At 40.3% G+C, this 15,721-nt stretch overlaps 1 protein-coding gene across 11 annotated transcripts in view; it reads left to right on the top strand.

Moving 5' to 3' along the window:
• Positions 1-1,316: 1,316 nt before the first annotated feature.
• TMEM241 (transmembrane protein 241) overlaps positions 1,317-15,721 on the top strand; it is a 59,364-nt gene continuing 44,959 nt past the window's right edge. For 4 of the 11 annotated variants that reach the window (XM_071737323.1, XM_071737324.1, XM_071737319.1 and 1 more), the window contains exons 1-6: positions 1,318-1,503; positions 3,720-3,766; positions 6,233-6,310; positions 10,431-10,512; positions 13,970-14,047; positions 15,443-15,468. In XM_071737323.1, the coding sequence (XP_071593424.1) occupies positions 1,432-1,503; positions 3,720-3,766; positions 6,233-6,310; positions 10,431-10,512; positions 13,970-14,047; positions 15,443-15,468 (383 nt within the window). In that variant the 5' untranslated portion in view covers positions 1,318-1,431. Of the gene's footprint in view, positions 1,504-3,719; positions 3,767-4,956; positions 5,084-6,232; positions 6,311-10,430; positions 10,513-11,892; positions 11,975-13,969; positions 14,048-15,442; positions 15,469-15,721 lie in introns of those variants that run through there. The other 7 variants (XM_071737322.1, XM_071737320.1, XM_071737330.1 and 4 more) reach the window with 7 other exon arrangements.

Below are 15,721 nucleotides of genomic sequence, written 5' to 3'. Positions count from 1 at the left end.
TGCCTGCAAAGTGCACATGGTTACAGATTTCTAGAGCTTTTAGCACATGCTCTGCAAAGTGCAAACGCTACATCACCTACCCTACCATCTCTATAGCATCCATTACAGTGGCATTTCAATGATCTCTGTAAGCCTGGGTGGGCCAAAACTTTCAGCACTGAAAATCCAATGTCTGTTTTGGGCCACCTCCTTACGAACCAGGTAGGGTTGTGTCTGATGGAGCAAATGCTCGAATTTGAATTGGTGAGGTGCGGACCATTCAGCTTTTGTGCTTTGTCTGCTGACTTTTGAGGCTAAATGTAGCAGGTTAGGCTCATTTTGTGGGCTGGATTTGGATCTACCAGTTAGTGACCCTCCACTCCACACTTTAGGCCACACTCATTTCCTTGTTTATGTTACTTTGCTCTCTCCTCCAAAGAATAGGGTGTACATATGCAGGGAGTTCCCTGTTCCTAGCATTACTTGAGGAAGTCCAGATGAGAACTGCTGAGATAGGGCCTTGCTAATACCAGATCTGTGAAGAAACAGCCTCACCTAAGCCATAATAAAAAATGGTGATGATGACTAGATAGGGTGTGTCTTTCACTGCTTCTGTACCTCCCTGGGATATTTATAGTTCACACATCACCTATGAATCATAGAATGATTTGGGTTGGAAGAGGCATTCAAAGGTCATCTTGTCCAACTCCCCTGCTGAGAGCAAGGCCATCTTCAACTTGATCAGATTGCTCAGAGCCCCATCCAACCTGATCTTGAATGTTCCCAGGAATGGGTCTTCTACTGCCTCTCTGGGCAACCCCTTCCAGTGTTTCACTACACTCATTTTAAAAAAATTCTTCCTTCTATCTGATCTAAATCCACCCTCTGTTAGTATAAAGCCATTATCCCTTGTGCTATCACTACATGCCCTTATCAAAAGTCTGTCCTTATCTTTCCTCAGGTACTGGAAGGCTGCTGGAAGGTCTCCCCGGAGCCTTCTCTTCTCCGGGCTAAACAACCCCAACTCTCAGCCTGTCCTCACGGGAGAGGCTGCGATCATCTCTGATCATCTTTGTGCCCCTCCTCTGGACCCGCCCCAAGAAGTCTATGTCTTCCTTTTACCGGGGGCTGCAGAACTGGACACATTTCCCAAGGGGGTCTTACAGGAGCAAACGAGAGCGGGTGGGAAGAATCACCTCCCTCACCCTCCCGGCCACGCCGGCAGCCCAGGACACACACATCTGCCTCATATCCCGCTTTTCATCCACTTGTGCCCTCAACCCTCCCCGGCGGGGCTGCCCGGTACGACTGCGAGGCGGCAGCCGCGGCCCTTTAAGGAGGCGGTGCCCGGTGCCCCTTGGCGTGGCCGCGGCGCGACGTGTCGCTGGCATGGCGGCCGCTCGGCCGTCCCGCTCCCCCGGCAGGCGTTGGCGGCGGGACGCGCCGTGACAGATGTATTTGAAGAGGCCGGCGGGCGGCCTCGCCTTCTGCCTCTTCTACCTGGCCTCCTGCTTGATCAACAAGGTGAGGGCGGGCGCCGAGCCACCCCAAGTCTCGGAGGGGCCGGGGCGGGGGCAAAGCGAGGCGGGGGGAAACGCGAGGCTGTAGCTGGAACGGGGGTGGGCGCGCCTGAGAGGGGGAGATGAGTGCAGGGAGAAGGGACTGTACCCAGTGCTTGCCCTGCCCTGCTCGGGGGGGAGCCGGCGAGTGAGCCCTTGCCCGGGCAAGGGCTGCGTACGAGTGAAAAAAAACCCTGGCAATTCAGCCAAACCCACGGCGCTGCCCATCCACGTGTGCGTTATCATAGAGGAGGTAGATAGATGTCTGTGTTCTCCCACCGGTCCTGTTTTTCTCTGTGTGTCTTTGTTTCCATGACGTGTATATTCCAATAGTAGTACATTTGGGAGGCTTAAGGCGTGACATGGTGTTGCTCAAGTGAATGAAGTATTAGTTACAGAGCCAGAAATCCTGCGGCTCTTCAAGCACCAGTGATGCTTGAGTGTATTTTATTATTGGGCATATAGCAACCACTGACTGCACAGTCATTCCCAAAAGAAAATCACAGAATAGTTTTGGGTTGTAAGGGATGTTATAGATCACCTATTTTGAATCCCCTGTGCCATGGGCTGAGACACCTCACACTAGACCAGGTTGCTCAAAGCCCCATCCAACCTGTCCTTGAACACTTCCAGGGAGGGGGAAACCTCAACTTCTCTGGGCAACCTGTGCCATTATCTTACCATGTCATCACCCTCGATCTATTAAATTTTAAAATAATACTAAGTATCCAAGGGGAAAATCTGGAGTATTAAAATCATTATATACCATATAGATCAAGTCATTATAGTCATACAGATTAGCTTGCAAATTACAAGGACACTGATTTCCACTGTGCGGTTTAGTTGCCTGATGGTATTGTTAAAATATCTAAACAGAAGGAAAAGCAGGATGAAGATGGTTACATTGTGAATGAAATTGTATCTTCTAATGGCAATTTGAAGAGGTTTGCACACTCTGGGAGGAGATAGGGTAACCACTTCTTGCTATCCTATTTATCAGGGAGTGTGCCTATGTTTCTGGTGCAGATTTCTGAAAGAAAAGATACTTTTAAGGAACCAGGGTGCTTGTTTCTGAGGGAAAGTTAGAGAAAAGCAGCGTTTCAGAAGTGAAAACGAAACCTCTTCTTAGCATCTGCCACTGGTTTCTAGTCCAAAGTATACTTGCCATTAAGGGTGCCCAGAAGGAGGCTAAAGTCCAGATGTGAAGTTTGTAGGGAGAGATAACATGCTTTATTTGATTGCTAGGAGTGGTGACCAGTTAAACAGAAAAGGGCTAGAAGAGCTTCCAAATTGCATCATGCCTTGGAAAATGTACTTGACTAACTACATTTGAGAGGAAGTTGAAAGGACGTTGACATAGGGCCTACATTTTCAAACTTGAATGTCAGTTTTAGTGTCATAGAATTAAAATACCTATAATAAAGACTTTTCAGTTGATGCAGGTAATACATAAATGCAAGTGTTGGGTATGGACATGTGGAGGTCCCAATTCAAAACCCATGTGACCGTTCAGACAAATGTATGTGTAATGTGACCCTTTGTTGCTCATCATAACTCTGTTTATTGATGCCAATAAATGCTAAAATTCAACACCCCTCAGACCTAAAAACTGGACTTTACAAAGTGCTCAGCACAGTTTTCTCTCTCTTGAAAGCTTTCCGTTTCTCCTCTTGCCATTGACAACTTCTGCTGGCTCCTAGAAGGAATGGCAAGTACCTTTCCTTTCATCTGAGAAAGTTTCAGTCATTCTTCTTCACAGAAATAGTATTTATATAGTTCATTATGGGAAATTGTTAGATGACTGGTCTTGATTGTGCCAAGGTTTGCTAATGAGATATGATATGGTTTAAAATCACAAATGCTTGTGTCTTTTTGTTCCTGTTAATCCTTTTCCCATTCAGTGAGATGCTTGGAAAGAGAGCAAATCAGAAGGTAGTCTTCTGTCCATTCTTCAGTGTGTCCACTCCATACATCATATAGTGTCTGCTACATTCCACAGTGACTGGGGCAGCATCCAGCAGTTTTAGTGTGGGAACAGAAATCACTGAAAACTTTTTTTGGTCTTTTTACTTTTTGTTTGTTTTGGTTGAAACTTTTTGTGTTTGTTGCTCTTGTGATTGGTTGTTAATGTTTTAATGCTGTAAATGTGTGAAGTCCATTAATTTGGTGTTTGTTTTCCAGTATGTCCTGTCTGTTCTGAAATTTACCTACCCTACCCTTTTTCAAGGGTAAGTACTGTTTCAAGAATACAGTTGTTTGAAAAATTACTCTAATCAGTATTTCTGTTCCATGCTGAAATTAACTTGAGTACCTCTTGCCATTAGTGGCTTTTGCTGTCTAGTGAACATACTCCATAAAACCTTAGTAAAGTGTGCATTAATGTGTTTTGGTTAATTTTTAATGATGATGTAATTAAGATAGATAGACTCCATCATTGCTTATTTTTCTGAGTCTCTTATATTTCAGCATAGGAAAGTAGCAATTATAGTACAGCCTGTCTTTGGAAATGTCACTCATGGGTAATGTGCAGCTGTGGTGTTTCCTTACACTATGCTAACAAAAACCAGCATATAGAAATACCATGTTGCTTATTTTAATGCTTAACTTTTGTTGTCACTATTATATGCTAATGGTTGTAGTGTGCAATTAAGTGAGACATTTGATTAAAATCTGGCCTCTTAGAGTCAAGACTTCCCCCTTTTATTCTTCTGATATAACGGTAAAATCGGCAGGCACTGGATATGTTTAAGTCCTTTACTACTTCTTAGCATGGCCTAATTTGCAGACCCAGGACTGTGGTGAATGCTAGGAATAATTCCTTTGGGCTTCTCCATTTTCTTTGAGTGTACTCAGCTCTATTAATGAAGAACAATTGCTTTCTTCAGTTCTGACACACAAACCACACAGGCTGTCTCTCGAACGAGGTTTTTAGCATATGGGGAAAGGGTTTTGAGTAACGTCCATAAAATACAAGTATGGTGTATCAACAGTAAAAAAGCATATTTCAGTGCCAAGCAACTGCATTATGGTATGTGTTACCACAGTTCTTTCCTTTTTCTATTATTCAGAAATGCATCTCAGCATCTTAATATTTTCCTGTAAGTTCCGGCTTTTAAAGGTGACATTTCCATCAACATTATTAAGTAGTTAAGAAGTGCTCTCATTTACAACTATGAGAGAATTAGCAAAGAAGTGAAAGAGTATTAATTCTCAGTTCATGCTGTTATTGTTAATTGTTATTACTTTTGTTCCCTGTATAATCTAAGACTGTATTGCATTGTGCTAAAGATCTGGAATTGTTACTAACTTCAACTTCTGTCCTTAAAACTTGAGACAAGAGGAAATTCTTCACAATAAAGTTGATGGGAATTCATCACAGTCAGAGCACAGTCAAGCCTGCAGCAAACATCAGGGATACGTGGCTTTTAAGCTCTCCTTATGCTTCTTATGTAAAAAAAATAGGAAATGAGCTTTGATAGTATTGAATACTGATCATACCCATGTGGACAGTGAGCTCGCTCCTTTCTGACACTGTCCAACTCTAGGTAATACTGCATAGTGTGAATATTTGTTCATTGGTGTATGTGTGAGAGAGAGTTTAAGTAACTGCTTGAATTAATTTCAATGGATGGGAATAATAAGTAAAATCACCTCCGTACTTGTTGCAGATGTTAATGTGATGTAGCACAGTGGTACAGGATCTCTGTCTGAACTATTCTAGATGTTCAAGGATTTTCACCTAAAAACCATGAAACACCTTGCTAGCTTAAAACTACTATCTTAAGGAAGAAAGACACTAATAACTTACTTTAAAGCTTTAAAAAAAGTGTGCATCACTTGTAATTTTAAGTTATCTGCAAGCATTTCAAAGGCCTTACATATTCTTTCCATAGTAGATTAAGGAATAGCTTTACAGTATGATAAGTCATTAGATATTTAAGTCAGTGCAGAATATATGTAATTATTATATACCTTTTCAGTGAGAAAACCACAATATTGTGGTTTATATGCAAGGTTATGTGGCTGCAAAGATGTTTTCTCTAGAGGCTCATGCAGCATAAAGATGTTATTGTTGATGACACTTCACTTGGTGCTTGCTGCAGAAGATCCAGGGGGATGGGAAAGCAGACTGGGTCCGAGGGAGATTTTTATGTAAACCCAGCATGAATAATCATGGGAAGTCATAGAGCTGGTGTTTGAAACCACTAGGACTGCACACATCATTCTTGGGACCTGTTGGTCACCTGAAGAGAGTCTTTGAATTCTGAAATCATGTTTATTTGTTATAACAGTAGCAGCTTTTGCACAAAAGATACTAATCTCCTGTCACAAACTTTGCGTTACTTGCATGTTCAGATCATCATGGCCTTAACATCATTAATGTTATTGTAAACCTTGTGTGGGAAAAGATGATAAAATGGGGGTTTGATAATAAGACTAAGGCAATTGTGGGAGATGGTGATTTACAAAACATTTGAAAAAGGAGGTGGAAGCACCAGAGGTTTAAAAAATCTGGAGGAAATGAAGGCCCACAAAAATTAAAAAAGGAGTAGTGGCATCCCTGGAAACCTAGAGATACAGTAGATAACTACAGTCATGGGTGTACTGGGAGAGAATCTGTGGTTTCTAAGGTCATGCTCCACGGGGTTAAAATGGGCAAACAATTCAGAGGTGCTGTTTTGTTTCTGTTTCAGGTGGCAGACATTGGTGGGTGGACTTCTGCTTCATGTCTCCTGGAAGCTTGGCTGGGTAGAGATAAACTTGTGTTCAAGGTACTGTGGGGTTTACAGTGTCTTCTAAATACTTATTTTCTGTACCTGGGTTATGACATAGCTAAAATTGGTTGTAGGTGTTACTCACTTGCTAAAATATGTCACTGAGTGTATTTTTTTATGTATTCACAGTTATAGGAGAGATCTTCTGTTTTAGTCTAATGAATGTTCATGACACACACTTCAGCTGATTGTTAATACAAAGTAGTTTAACCTTGGTAAGACAATCAAAAAAGCATAGACAGTAGTAAAAAAGAGAAGGATAATTTATCCAACTGTCTGCCCACATCTCTTCCCTGGATCATTTTATAGCATTACAAGAGAAACCTTTGTAATGTTAGTTAAGGGTATTGACAGATACTTCCCCCAAACCTCAGTGCAGTGAAGTCCACGAATGTCATCTGCCTTTTTCTCAAATGGGACTTATTCACCATTTCTTAACTCTAGCATTTGTAAATGCAGCAAGAGCAGACGCTGCATACAAGTTTGATATAATAATCAAGCTCCAAATTAAAAGGTGCTTAGTAGACAAAGATCATCTGTCTGAACTGAGTGTCACAGCAACTCGGAAGAGTTGTAGTCTGCTTGGGTGGATCCATTCTGCAGTGTGGATTTTGGCATATCTTTTTTATTTCCCAAAATGTTATAATTTAGAAGATGTATGCCCACAGCAATTATTGAATTTCTGGAGGTACTAAAAACTTTACCAGACAATGACCTGAGGAATGTGACTTGGCTCTGAAGCTGGAGGGTACTGGGCAAGATGACTGCCAGACCTCTCTTCTAATGTAACTTTTTTTGGTGATTCTGTATTAGCAAATGACAACTGATGAATTTTCTGTTTGGGATTTGAACAGTTGTCTTATGAAACTAAATCTCCTTATTTGGAATGAAATCCTGTGTGTTTGTCAGAAGAACCAGACTAAACCATGTCCTTAAGGACCAGGTCCACACACCATTTAAATACCTCCTGGGATGAAGACTTTGACTTCACAGAACAGTCTAAAGGAAAAAGGGGTACTCTGTAATGTCCTTTTTAGTTCAACTTTTCATCACTAGATGGTTACTTGTTGCTTTAAATCATGACATTGAAGACGTTGAATATTTTTTTCCAGCTTGGAAAATATGTTTTCTTTTTTGTTCACAACTTCAGAGACATTAAAGAAAATACTGGACAAGAACCATTTTGTGCGGTTGAAGAGGATGCTCTTATCTAAAAAAAGAGCTCTGGTGAAAAATCAGTTTGTCTTTTGACAATGGAGGCTTCAAGCCACTAGATGTCAGCACACCATAGGAAAAGTGGCTGAAATACGTCTTGAGAAACCTTTTCATAAGTTTGAGTATTACAGGATGCCTGTTGTAGAATAGACTGAATGAAATGGCTAGAATTAATTTAATGCTTTGCTAAACTGGGCTTTTAACACATATCTCTTATATTAAAAAACAAAACCCCGAAAAAAACCCAAACTGCCAAAAAAATCAACCAAACAAAAAATTGCCTAACATGCAAACATAGTGTCTCAAAGACTCTGTCTACCAGTTCCTCTCAAGTTCCTTTCCCCTCCAAAGTGGAAGACATTTCTTGGCATATACAGAATATTTTTCTCTGAATCTGGGTTTGGCAGTTTGGGTTTTATGGTTCTGTTTTTGGTGTATTTGTAGGATACTGAGGAATACCAAACTGAGTCTCCAGTCTTGTCTCACTTCACATAATAAACTTCTACCCATTTGTTTGGTTATTTCTACAAAGTCTCAGTATTTATGTCATGTGGACTGATTCCATGTGCTTTCTGAGCTAGTTCAAGTTATCCCAAAGTGTCTCAGCAGATTTATTTTACTGCACACAGCTTATCACCTTTTGTCTAAAGTCAGGAATTCTGGTTTCACCATTAAAAAATCCAAACCAACAAATAAAAACGTATTACTTGGAGTAGTTTCTCACAGGTTTTGTGAATGTTCTGCTTTTCACCTCAGTACTCCCAGCTTTTCCTCAGTACTCCCAGCTGTAAGGAGCTCCAATCACCATCATTGTTGCTTCTACAGAATGAATGGTAACTGCCTGGGAAACTTTTATCCAAAGCAGGGGCTCTGTGGCAAATATATATAGCAGTATAGCATCTGGATAATACTGAGATTTGCCACCCAGCTTCTGCCTAGCCCTTTGCAGGCACTGAAGTCCTATGTGTTCTGGCTGGCATTTCTTGTAGTGCTGAACTTTCCCTGCAGCTAAGCAGCAGCTCAGAACCTTGCTTAAACCAGAGCTCCAAAGTGTGCTTTAGGGGAAGTTACCCACTGCCTTGGGTGGGCTTTGGATCTTCTCCTACAACCACAAGCTCATCAGTTCTTTTATGTCACAGAGCTTTCCTGGTTTGCTTGTACATCACTGTATTGCCAGCATAAGAAGTTACTAATTGGTTTACATACAAGACAGATTGTTGGTGCTGACACCTTACATCAGACATCCATGCATTCTTTTTCAGTCCTGAAATTCCCACTTGGCAGCATACAATTCTACCCTTCCATCACAGAAAAAGCATCTGAAGTAATTTACCATTGCACTTCACAGTATCGAATTGGAGATGAAGATATATTTGGGATTCTTAGAATTTAGTGGTGGAGAACATGAGACAGTATTATGTTCTAAATGAAAATTCAGATTTCACTGTGTGTTCCTTTCATCTTCCCAGCTCTTCTTTCTTTTCTTCTTTTCTCTCTGCTTTTCTTCCATTTGTTGCAGTTCCATTTGGATGCTTTTCTTTGTTAGTGTCTGATGTGAAGTTGCTGGTAATGAAGTATAACAGTTTTAGATCCAAGTCTCAATGAAAATCCTGTTGAAGTCAATAACCTCAAAAAGAACAGGGTGTTTATAAAAAAGGATGGTGTCCATGCCAGAAAAACAGCAAATATTTATGCCAGTAAAAGGATCTAAAGATTACTCAGTTTTCATTACCCTGGATTTCTGATCAAGTATCTTAGAAAATTATATGTTAAAGTAAAAGAGGAAATATGATGTTTAGGTTTTCTTCCTTGTCTGAGCTTACATGAATCTTTGGGCATGTTTTTTCTTTGTTGTTCTGATTTAATCTTTTAGTCATCTTTATTTCTTCTGTTCCATGAAGTGTGGTAGTGTAGAGGTACCTATAATTATGTTATTTTAATTCTTACATGTTGGTTGGAAATGTAATCCAAATTAAGGAACTGCAAGCATTTTGGTTTCATTTTGAGATCCAGCATTACTGACTAACCTTCCTTTGACTTTTCTTCAAAGCTTAGGAAGAGTGAAAGAGGGTAGCATTGTCCTCAGCCCTAGGAAGCCTTTGGATCAGGCCTTTAGATCACTGCTACTCCTTTCCTCCCTTGCTCAAAATCTCATATTTCTCTCTCTGAAATTTACCACCTACCTGATCCCTTTTTCCCTTTAAGTACCAAATGAATAAAGGGAAAAGTGCAAGTTCTGAAGCCCCTTTTCAGAATGGAAACCTGACCCTACTGCAGTAACCATGGCTAAAAAAAAAAAAATAAGATCAATATGTGATGACTTCATTCCTCCTTTAGTTGTCAAAATGCCTCTAGGAGTTTGGCTTAGTCAAAGGAGTGTCATTAGGAAATCTCAAGAGGCAGGCTCCCACAGAGACAATCTGATCTTTAGGAAGAATCTCTTCATAAATCTGGCTGAGAAATTACTGTGTGGGTGGCCAAGTGTATTTGTACATAGTGAAAATGTGTGCTGTCTGTGCAAGTACGCCGTTTTATGCCTTCATTTGTCAGTTTTTCTGCCTTTTACAATGCATTAAGGAAATCAGTTGAAATTTCTCTCCCTTAAAACTAATAGAAGCAATTGCTGTAAAACAGTTTTGCAGGAAGAAAAGCCAGGGAAAGAGTGAAAGGAAGAAAACTTATCATGCAGATGGCTCATGTCTAGGATTAGATGAAGTGATTAATTTCTGCCTCAGACTTCTTTGCTATATGGGAGAAATACCCAGCAATCAGACAATGAATTTAATATGCATGCCTTTGAAATATATGTACATACATAATATTTTATTCCTTGCAAGCAACAGTTACCGAGCACATGTAAACAGAATGTGGTGAAGTAATGGGATTTTAATTGTTTTCACAGGTCTGAAATCCTGTCATGGCTTCCTGCTTCAGTACTGTTTGTTGGCATTATTTATGCTGGCTCTAGGGCACTGTCTAGATTGGTAAGAAATGCACAAGTAGAAATCCCTTGAACAGTCCTTTCATACAAACTGTTTAATGGTGTTCCTGGGTTGGGAGGGAAGAAGGGAAGAGGGGTGTAAATAATACATACATTGTTAATGGTGCTAAAGCAGCAGCCCAACCCTAGAAGTGTAGAGCATTATCCATGACAGTCCAAAGGGGTCAGCATCTCTCTAGAGTACTCTGTGTTTTGCAGAATAGATCTTCAGTGGTCTGAGTTGGTCAAGTAGGGAGAAGCTGAAGAAGTTATGAACTGTAACTTTGTAAAAGGGGTAATGGGGTCGTGGAAATTCCTGCCAGGAAAAGGATGAAGACCATTTCAGTGAGAGGCTTTTGAAACTTTACAGGTTTGAAAAAATATATTGGAAGTTGGAAAGATTATGGGAAGGGTTAGACAAATCAGGCTTATGATTCATTTGAATCACAATAATCTACCCAATGTTTAGAGGATGTAAAATCTGCTTTCATTAAAGTTGAATGTTTCTTACCTAAATGTTAGTCTTCCAAAAAAAAAAACAACCCAACCAACCAACCAACCAAATGCATACCAAAACAGCAACAGCAAAATCAATCAAATAAAAAACAACAAAAACTAAAAAAAGTGACATGAAATATTAAAAAACAGAGATATTTCATTGTGGTTATTCAGTCTACCAAGGCCGGTTTTTGTGCCAGTTCCTCTCTGCTTTTTTTTCAATGCATCTTAATCCAGTTCCAGTCTCAGCTCCTAAACCCTAAAAAGGATCAAGAGGGAATTTTGGACAAGATTCTGCTTTGCAGTGATGCTTGAACATCCCAGTGGAGAGGTAGGGCAGAATAGGACAGGAGGTCCTTTGTTCTCATAAATAAGGCTGCGTGCCTCATCTCTGACCTAAGTGGCCTTTGGAAAGCACAGTCATGTGCTCAGAAGCCCCATGTGCCTCTAGATTAGTATCATAGAACTGTTTTGGTTGGAAGAGAAAAAATCATGGAGTCCAACCATTAACCTAACTTGGCTGAGTTCAGTACTAAACCATGTCCCTAAGCACCACATCTGCACGTCTTTTGAACACCTCCAGAGATGGTGATTCAACCACCTCCCTGGGCAGCCTGTTTGATAACCCTTTCAGTGAAGGAAATTTCTTATAATATCCCGTGTAATTAGCTCTGTCTTGGGCTGATTGCGTTTACTTCCTCTTGGTTCCTTGTCAAAGCAAGTTCCACTGGGCTTCCCTGGTGTAAACTGAGCAAAGGTCCCTAAGGAGAGCCCTGTCTGGAAACAGCAATAAGGCCTTGGCAGTAGCATCTTTTCTGTCTGCTCCTCTGGGAGGTGGAGGACATATGAATCACATCCTCTCTGCTTTTTCTTCTTAACTTCCTAGTCATCCCATAAGTTATCTCATTGCCCTCCTGTACCTGCTCTGGTCATTCAAGAATGAGATACACTGGAATGGCAGAGGATCTGTGAGTGGTTTGGGTTTGTATCCCAAACATTTTGTTTTGTAAGGAACATCTCCCATTTCTGAATGGCTTTTTGTTGTACAGTAAAGAAGATTTAGAGGCCTAATTCTGCAGCTATTTTAGGAGGAAAGACAAAAGGACAAGTGGTTTTAGGCCATAGTTACTATATAATGCCTTGTACTGGGGCTAGATTCAATCCTGCTTAGAAGCTTTACTTAGAATAATTTCACCTACTATTTTATGACACAGTGAGAAGGAAAATGGACTCCCCCAAACTCATACCTGAATTGGCTCACGTCAGCAGTGGTTTTGAATTAGGTGGATTTATTCCTAAAGCAGAAATTATGTGCACTTTTTTTATCAAAGCAAGGGAGACCCACTTTCAAACACTCCTGTATACTGGCAGAGCTACAACCTTAATCTCATTTTGTGCCTCTCCCTAAAGGTTCTGGCAGTCTCCCTCCCCTGCCCAGGAGTTTAAGGGCTGGAACTGGAGGAGCTTAGCTCTGGACTGTGATGCATTAACAAAAATATGCAGGGCTGCAAGGGGAGGTTTGTACAGAGTCTATTCACCCTGCCTGCCCAACCAGTAAACTTTTCGGAAGCATTAACCCCACTCAAAAATTTAAGAAATACTCACATCAGAGACAATAGACATATGGAGAAGGTTACTGGGCTAGGCAAACTGGAGCCATTGTTGGCTCCAAAACACGTTTGGAAGAGCTGAAAGCAGGGAGGAGGGAAGAAAAAACCAGTATATTGGCTTCACAGAAGAAAGAATGTGAATTCTGTCAGCTGTCAGCTTTCCTTGTGCATGGTTATTTCTTGTATTTCCTATTATTGTGTCAGGCTCAGGATGCTTATGTTAGATACTTCTGATTTTATGTTCTCAGTTGTCCAACAACAGGGTTGAGAACTGTGTTTTCAGAATCAGTGACAACTTCATGCTAGTTGTGTTCATGTGATTTTTCAGTCCTTGCTAATTTAGAGGTGTTAAAAGTTACCTGGATGTAATTGTTGTATTTATGAATCCACCCAAGTTGTCATCATGGCTTAAAATGTTTAACTAGTGATGTTTATCCAGCTTTATGGGCAGGAAAAGAAAAATCCAGAAAATACATATTTCTGAATACAAAGCCAAATTTAAGAGATGCCTGCTGCTTTTATCACCTGGTACTTAAAAGGCATGGACATAACTGAGTAATTAACTAATTCTCTACTTGTGGGATTTAAATAAAGTGGGGAAATACTGCTTCCTAAAACTGCTTTAGTATTTGGATTGTCTCAGAGCAGAAAATTGCTTCTGTTTCATCTGTCTGAGAGACCGTGGATCTGATTTGGAGGTAGTCTTAGAAATCTCTAATTCTGGTTGGGTTTGCCTGTGGCAATGGGTGTTTGATTAATTATTGTTATCACTGGGGTTTTTTTCTTAATGATTTCATGTTGGGATAGTGTCCAGATACCTCAATGGGTATAATTTCAACATCACTGGTGTATGAACTATGACATTGCTACCCTAATTTTGGGCAGCTCTTCCCAGCAGTAACAGAAAGCAATCACCTAAAATCATCTTGCCCATTTCTGTTGCTAGGAGTCATACTGCATTCTTAGTACCAGTAGACAGAGACAGGAAAAATAATGGGAACTGTTTGCTGTGGAGGCTGCAGGTATTTGAATAGAGAGGCAAAATTAGAGGCAGAAACCTGGAGCAAATCTCACCAAGGTAGCTGCCTGCAAACAAGCTGACTGAGTGCTTGAAAGTTGGAGAAGAAGCAAGCAGAGTCTGTATTTAAAGATGCCTCTGCCATGTAGTAGTGATTGCAATGGGTCTAAGAGCCTTTTAGGAGATATGGTAGGGGTTTACATCTTTAAAAAAAAAAAAACCAAAAACCCAAACCCACAAACATGTGGGACAGCTGTCTGTATGAGGACTGCCCCCTCCTATGTGTGTTACTGTTCTGGGTTGATCTGGATGTTTGTATTCTCTCCCAATGGCAGCCAATCCCAGTGTTCCTCACCGTGCACAATGCAGCAGAAGTTATAACCTGTGGTTTCCAGAAGTTTGTGCAGAAAGAGGTAACTGATCTATTAACTTCTACAAGGAACCTCCTGTAATATAATTGCCCTATAACAAGACACCTGATTTTTAATACAGGCATCAGAGACATATGCTTTTCTGTTCTCGCTGTGATAGCTACTCATTAGTGAGACCCAGAGAGTTTTTTGCTGTTGACAAATATCTGTATTAATGTTTTCTTTTCCCCTTTAGCTGATGAAACACTGCAAATGTGTATTGACAGTTTGAGCTGTGTCTTTAAGGCTGGCTTGGTCCTGCTTGTTTTTCCCTTCTGAGAATTACTATCACCCCAAGCAGGAATCTCATTGTTTGAGCTGAGAGGGAGGAGGACTGGGTCCTTGTACCCAACCACTTGTTATGTTATTGTATGATTATAGATGAATCACATTTCTGCATGAAATGCAGGAAAAACAGTGTTTTTTAAAAATCTGTTTTGAATGCTTGAGAATCTGTCCCAAGACCTGTTAAAGTCAGGAGAGTAATTCCTGCTCTTTTTGTAAGAGCTGGGTTTGTTTCTCACAAACTGCATTGGGTGTCCTTCTTTTTAGGCTATGAAACACTTCTCTAATTGACCACAGAGCTGCTGTGAGGCAGTGCTGGGAAATCATTAATAACAAAGTTATTTCTTCAGTGGCCTCTGGCTTTGCTGTGGAAGGGATCTTCCATTCATTACCTCTGTTGTGTATATGGGAGACAAATCAATGGCCCCTGTTTGCTACTCCTAAAAAAATGAAGAGGTCAACAAGGTTATGCCCAGGGGACATAGCAGTGTGTAACCATGGCATGTCCCTGTCACATTGTCCTCTGATTGGAGTACCTATCAAAATGTTTTGGATTTTCCCTCTAGCTTGAATGTTTGTGTCTCTTCTCTTGGAAAAAAAAAAACCAAAACAGAACGCACAAAGATAATGTAAACACAAGTCTTTCTGGGAAGCTTCTGGAAAACAATTTTGGACCAAAGGACTGGGAAACTCCCATGAGTTTAGACCAAAACTGATTTGGCTGAGGCAGTACCTAATTAATTAAGAAAACCCAATATTTGAGTACATACAATGCATAGTCTTGGTGTAGCTCAAGTTAAATTTGAGCACCAGGTATTAAAGCTCACATCTGGTTTTAGGTTTACCTGCTGGCAAGTAATCTAGAAATACACATCAAATTGAAGTTGGCTAATCTGTAGTCTTGGTTATTTTTTTATTTTAGATTAAATTTGCTAAGCAGTGCTCAAACATAATGGGCTGTTGAATGTTGCTCGCTGGATTTTAATGTGTTTGGTGAGCAGTAATATCAGTAACATCAGTAATTACTTTCCTGGTTTTGGAAGATGAAAATACTATTTCACCATTTTTAATCTTAAATTTTAATTATTTAAATCATACTTTCCTTTTTTACAGCAGACCTCTCTTCTGAAAATCTGTAGGTAAGCTTTTAAAACTACTCAGATTCAGACTTGTTTTGGCTCCAGCTTCTGTATTTGCTTTAGGTAATGGCACACCAAAACAATGAAGAATGTAAAGCACATTCCCATGGGAGGTGAGCCTAAATTGCAACATGGGAGCAATTAAATATTTTTAATTGTTTTTTTTAACAATTGCATAAATACATGCTTTTTTTTTCCTCCCCAAAGAAAAAAAAATATTCCAGCAGTCCAATCTTTCTGAATAACAAAGCAA

Source organism: Heliangelus exortis, chromosome 2 (genome assembly GCF_036169615.1).
Source record: "Heliangelus exortis chromosome 2, bHelExo1.hap1, whole genome shotgun sequence".
Lineage (NCBI taxonomy): Eukaryota > Metazoa > Chordata > Aves > Apodiformes > Trochilidae > Heliangelus > Heliangelus exortis.
The sequence above is the reverse complement of the archived record's forward strand: the minus strand, read 5'-3'. Positions and strand labels throughout refer to the sequence as shown.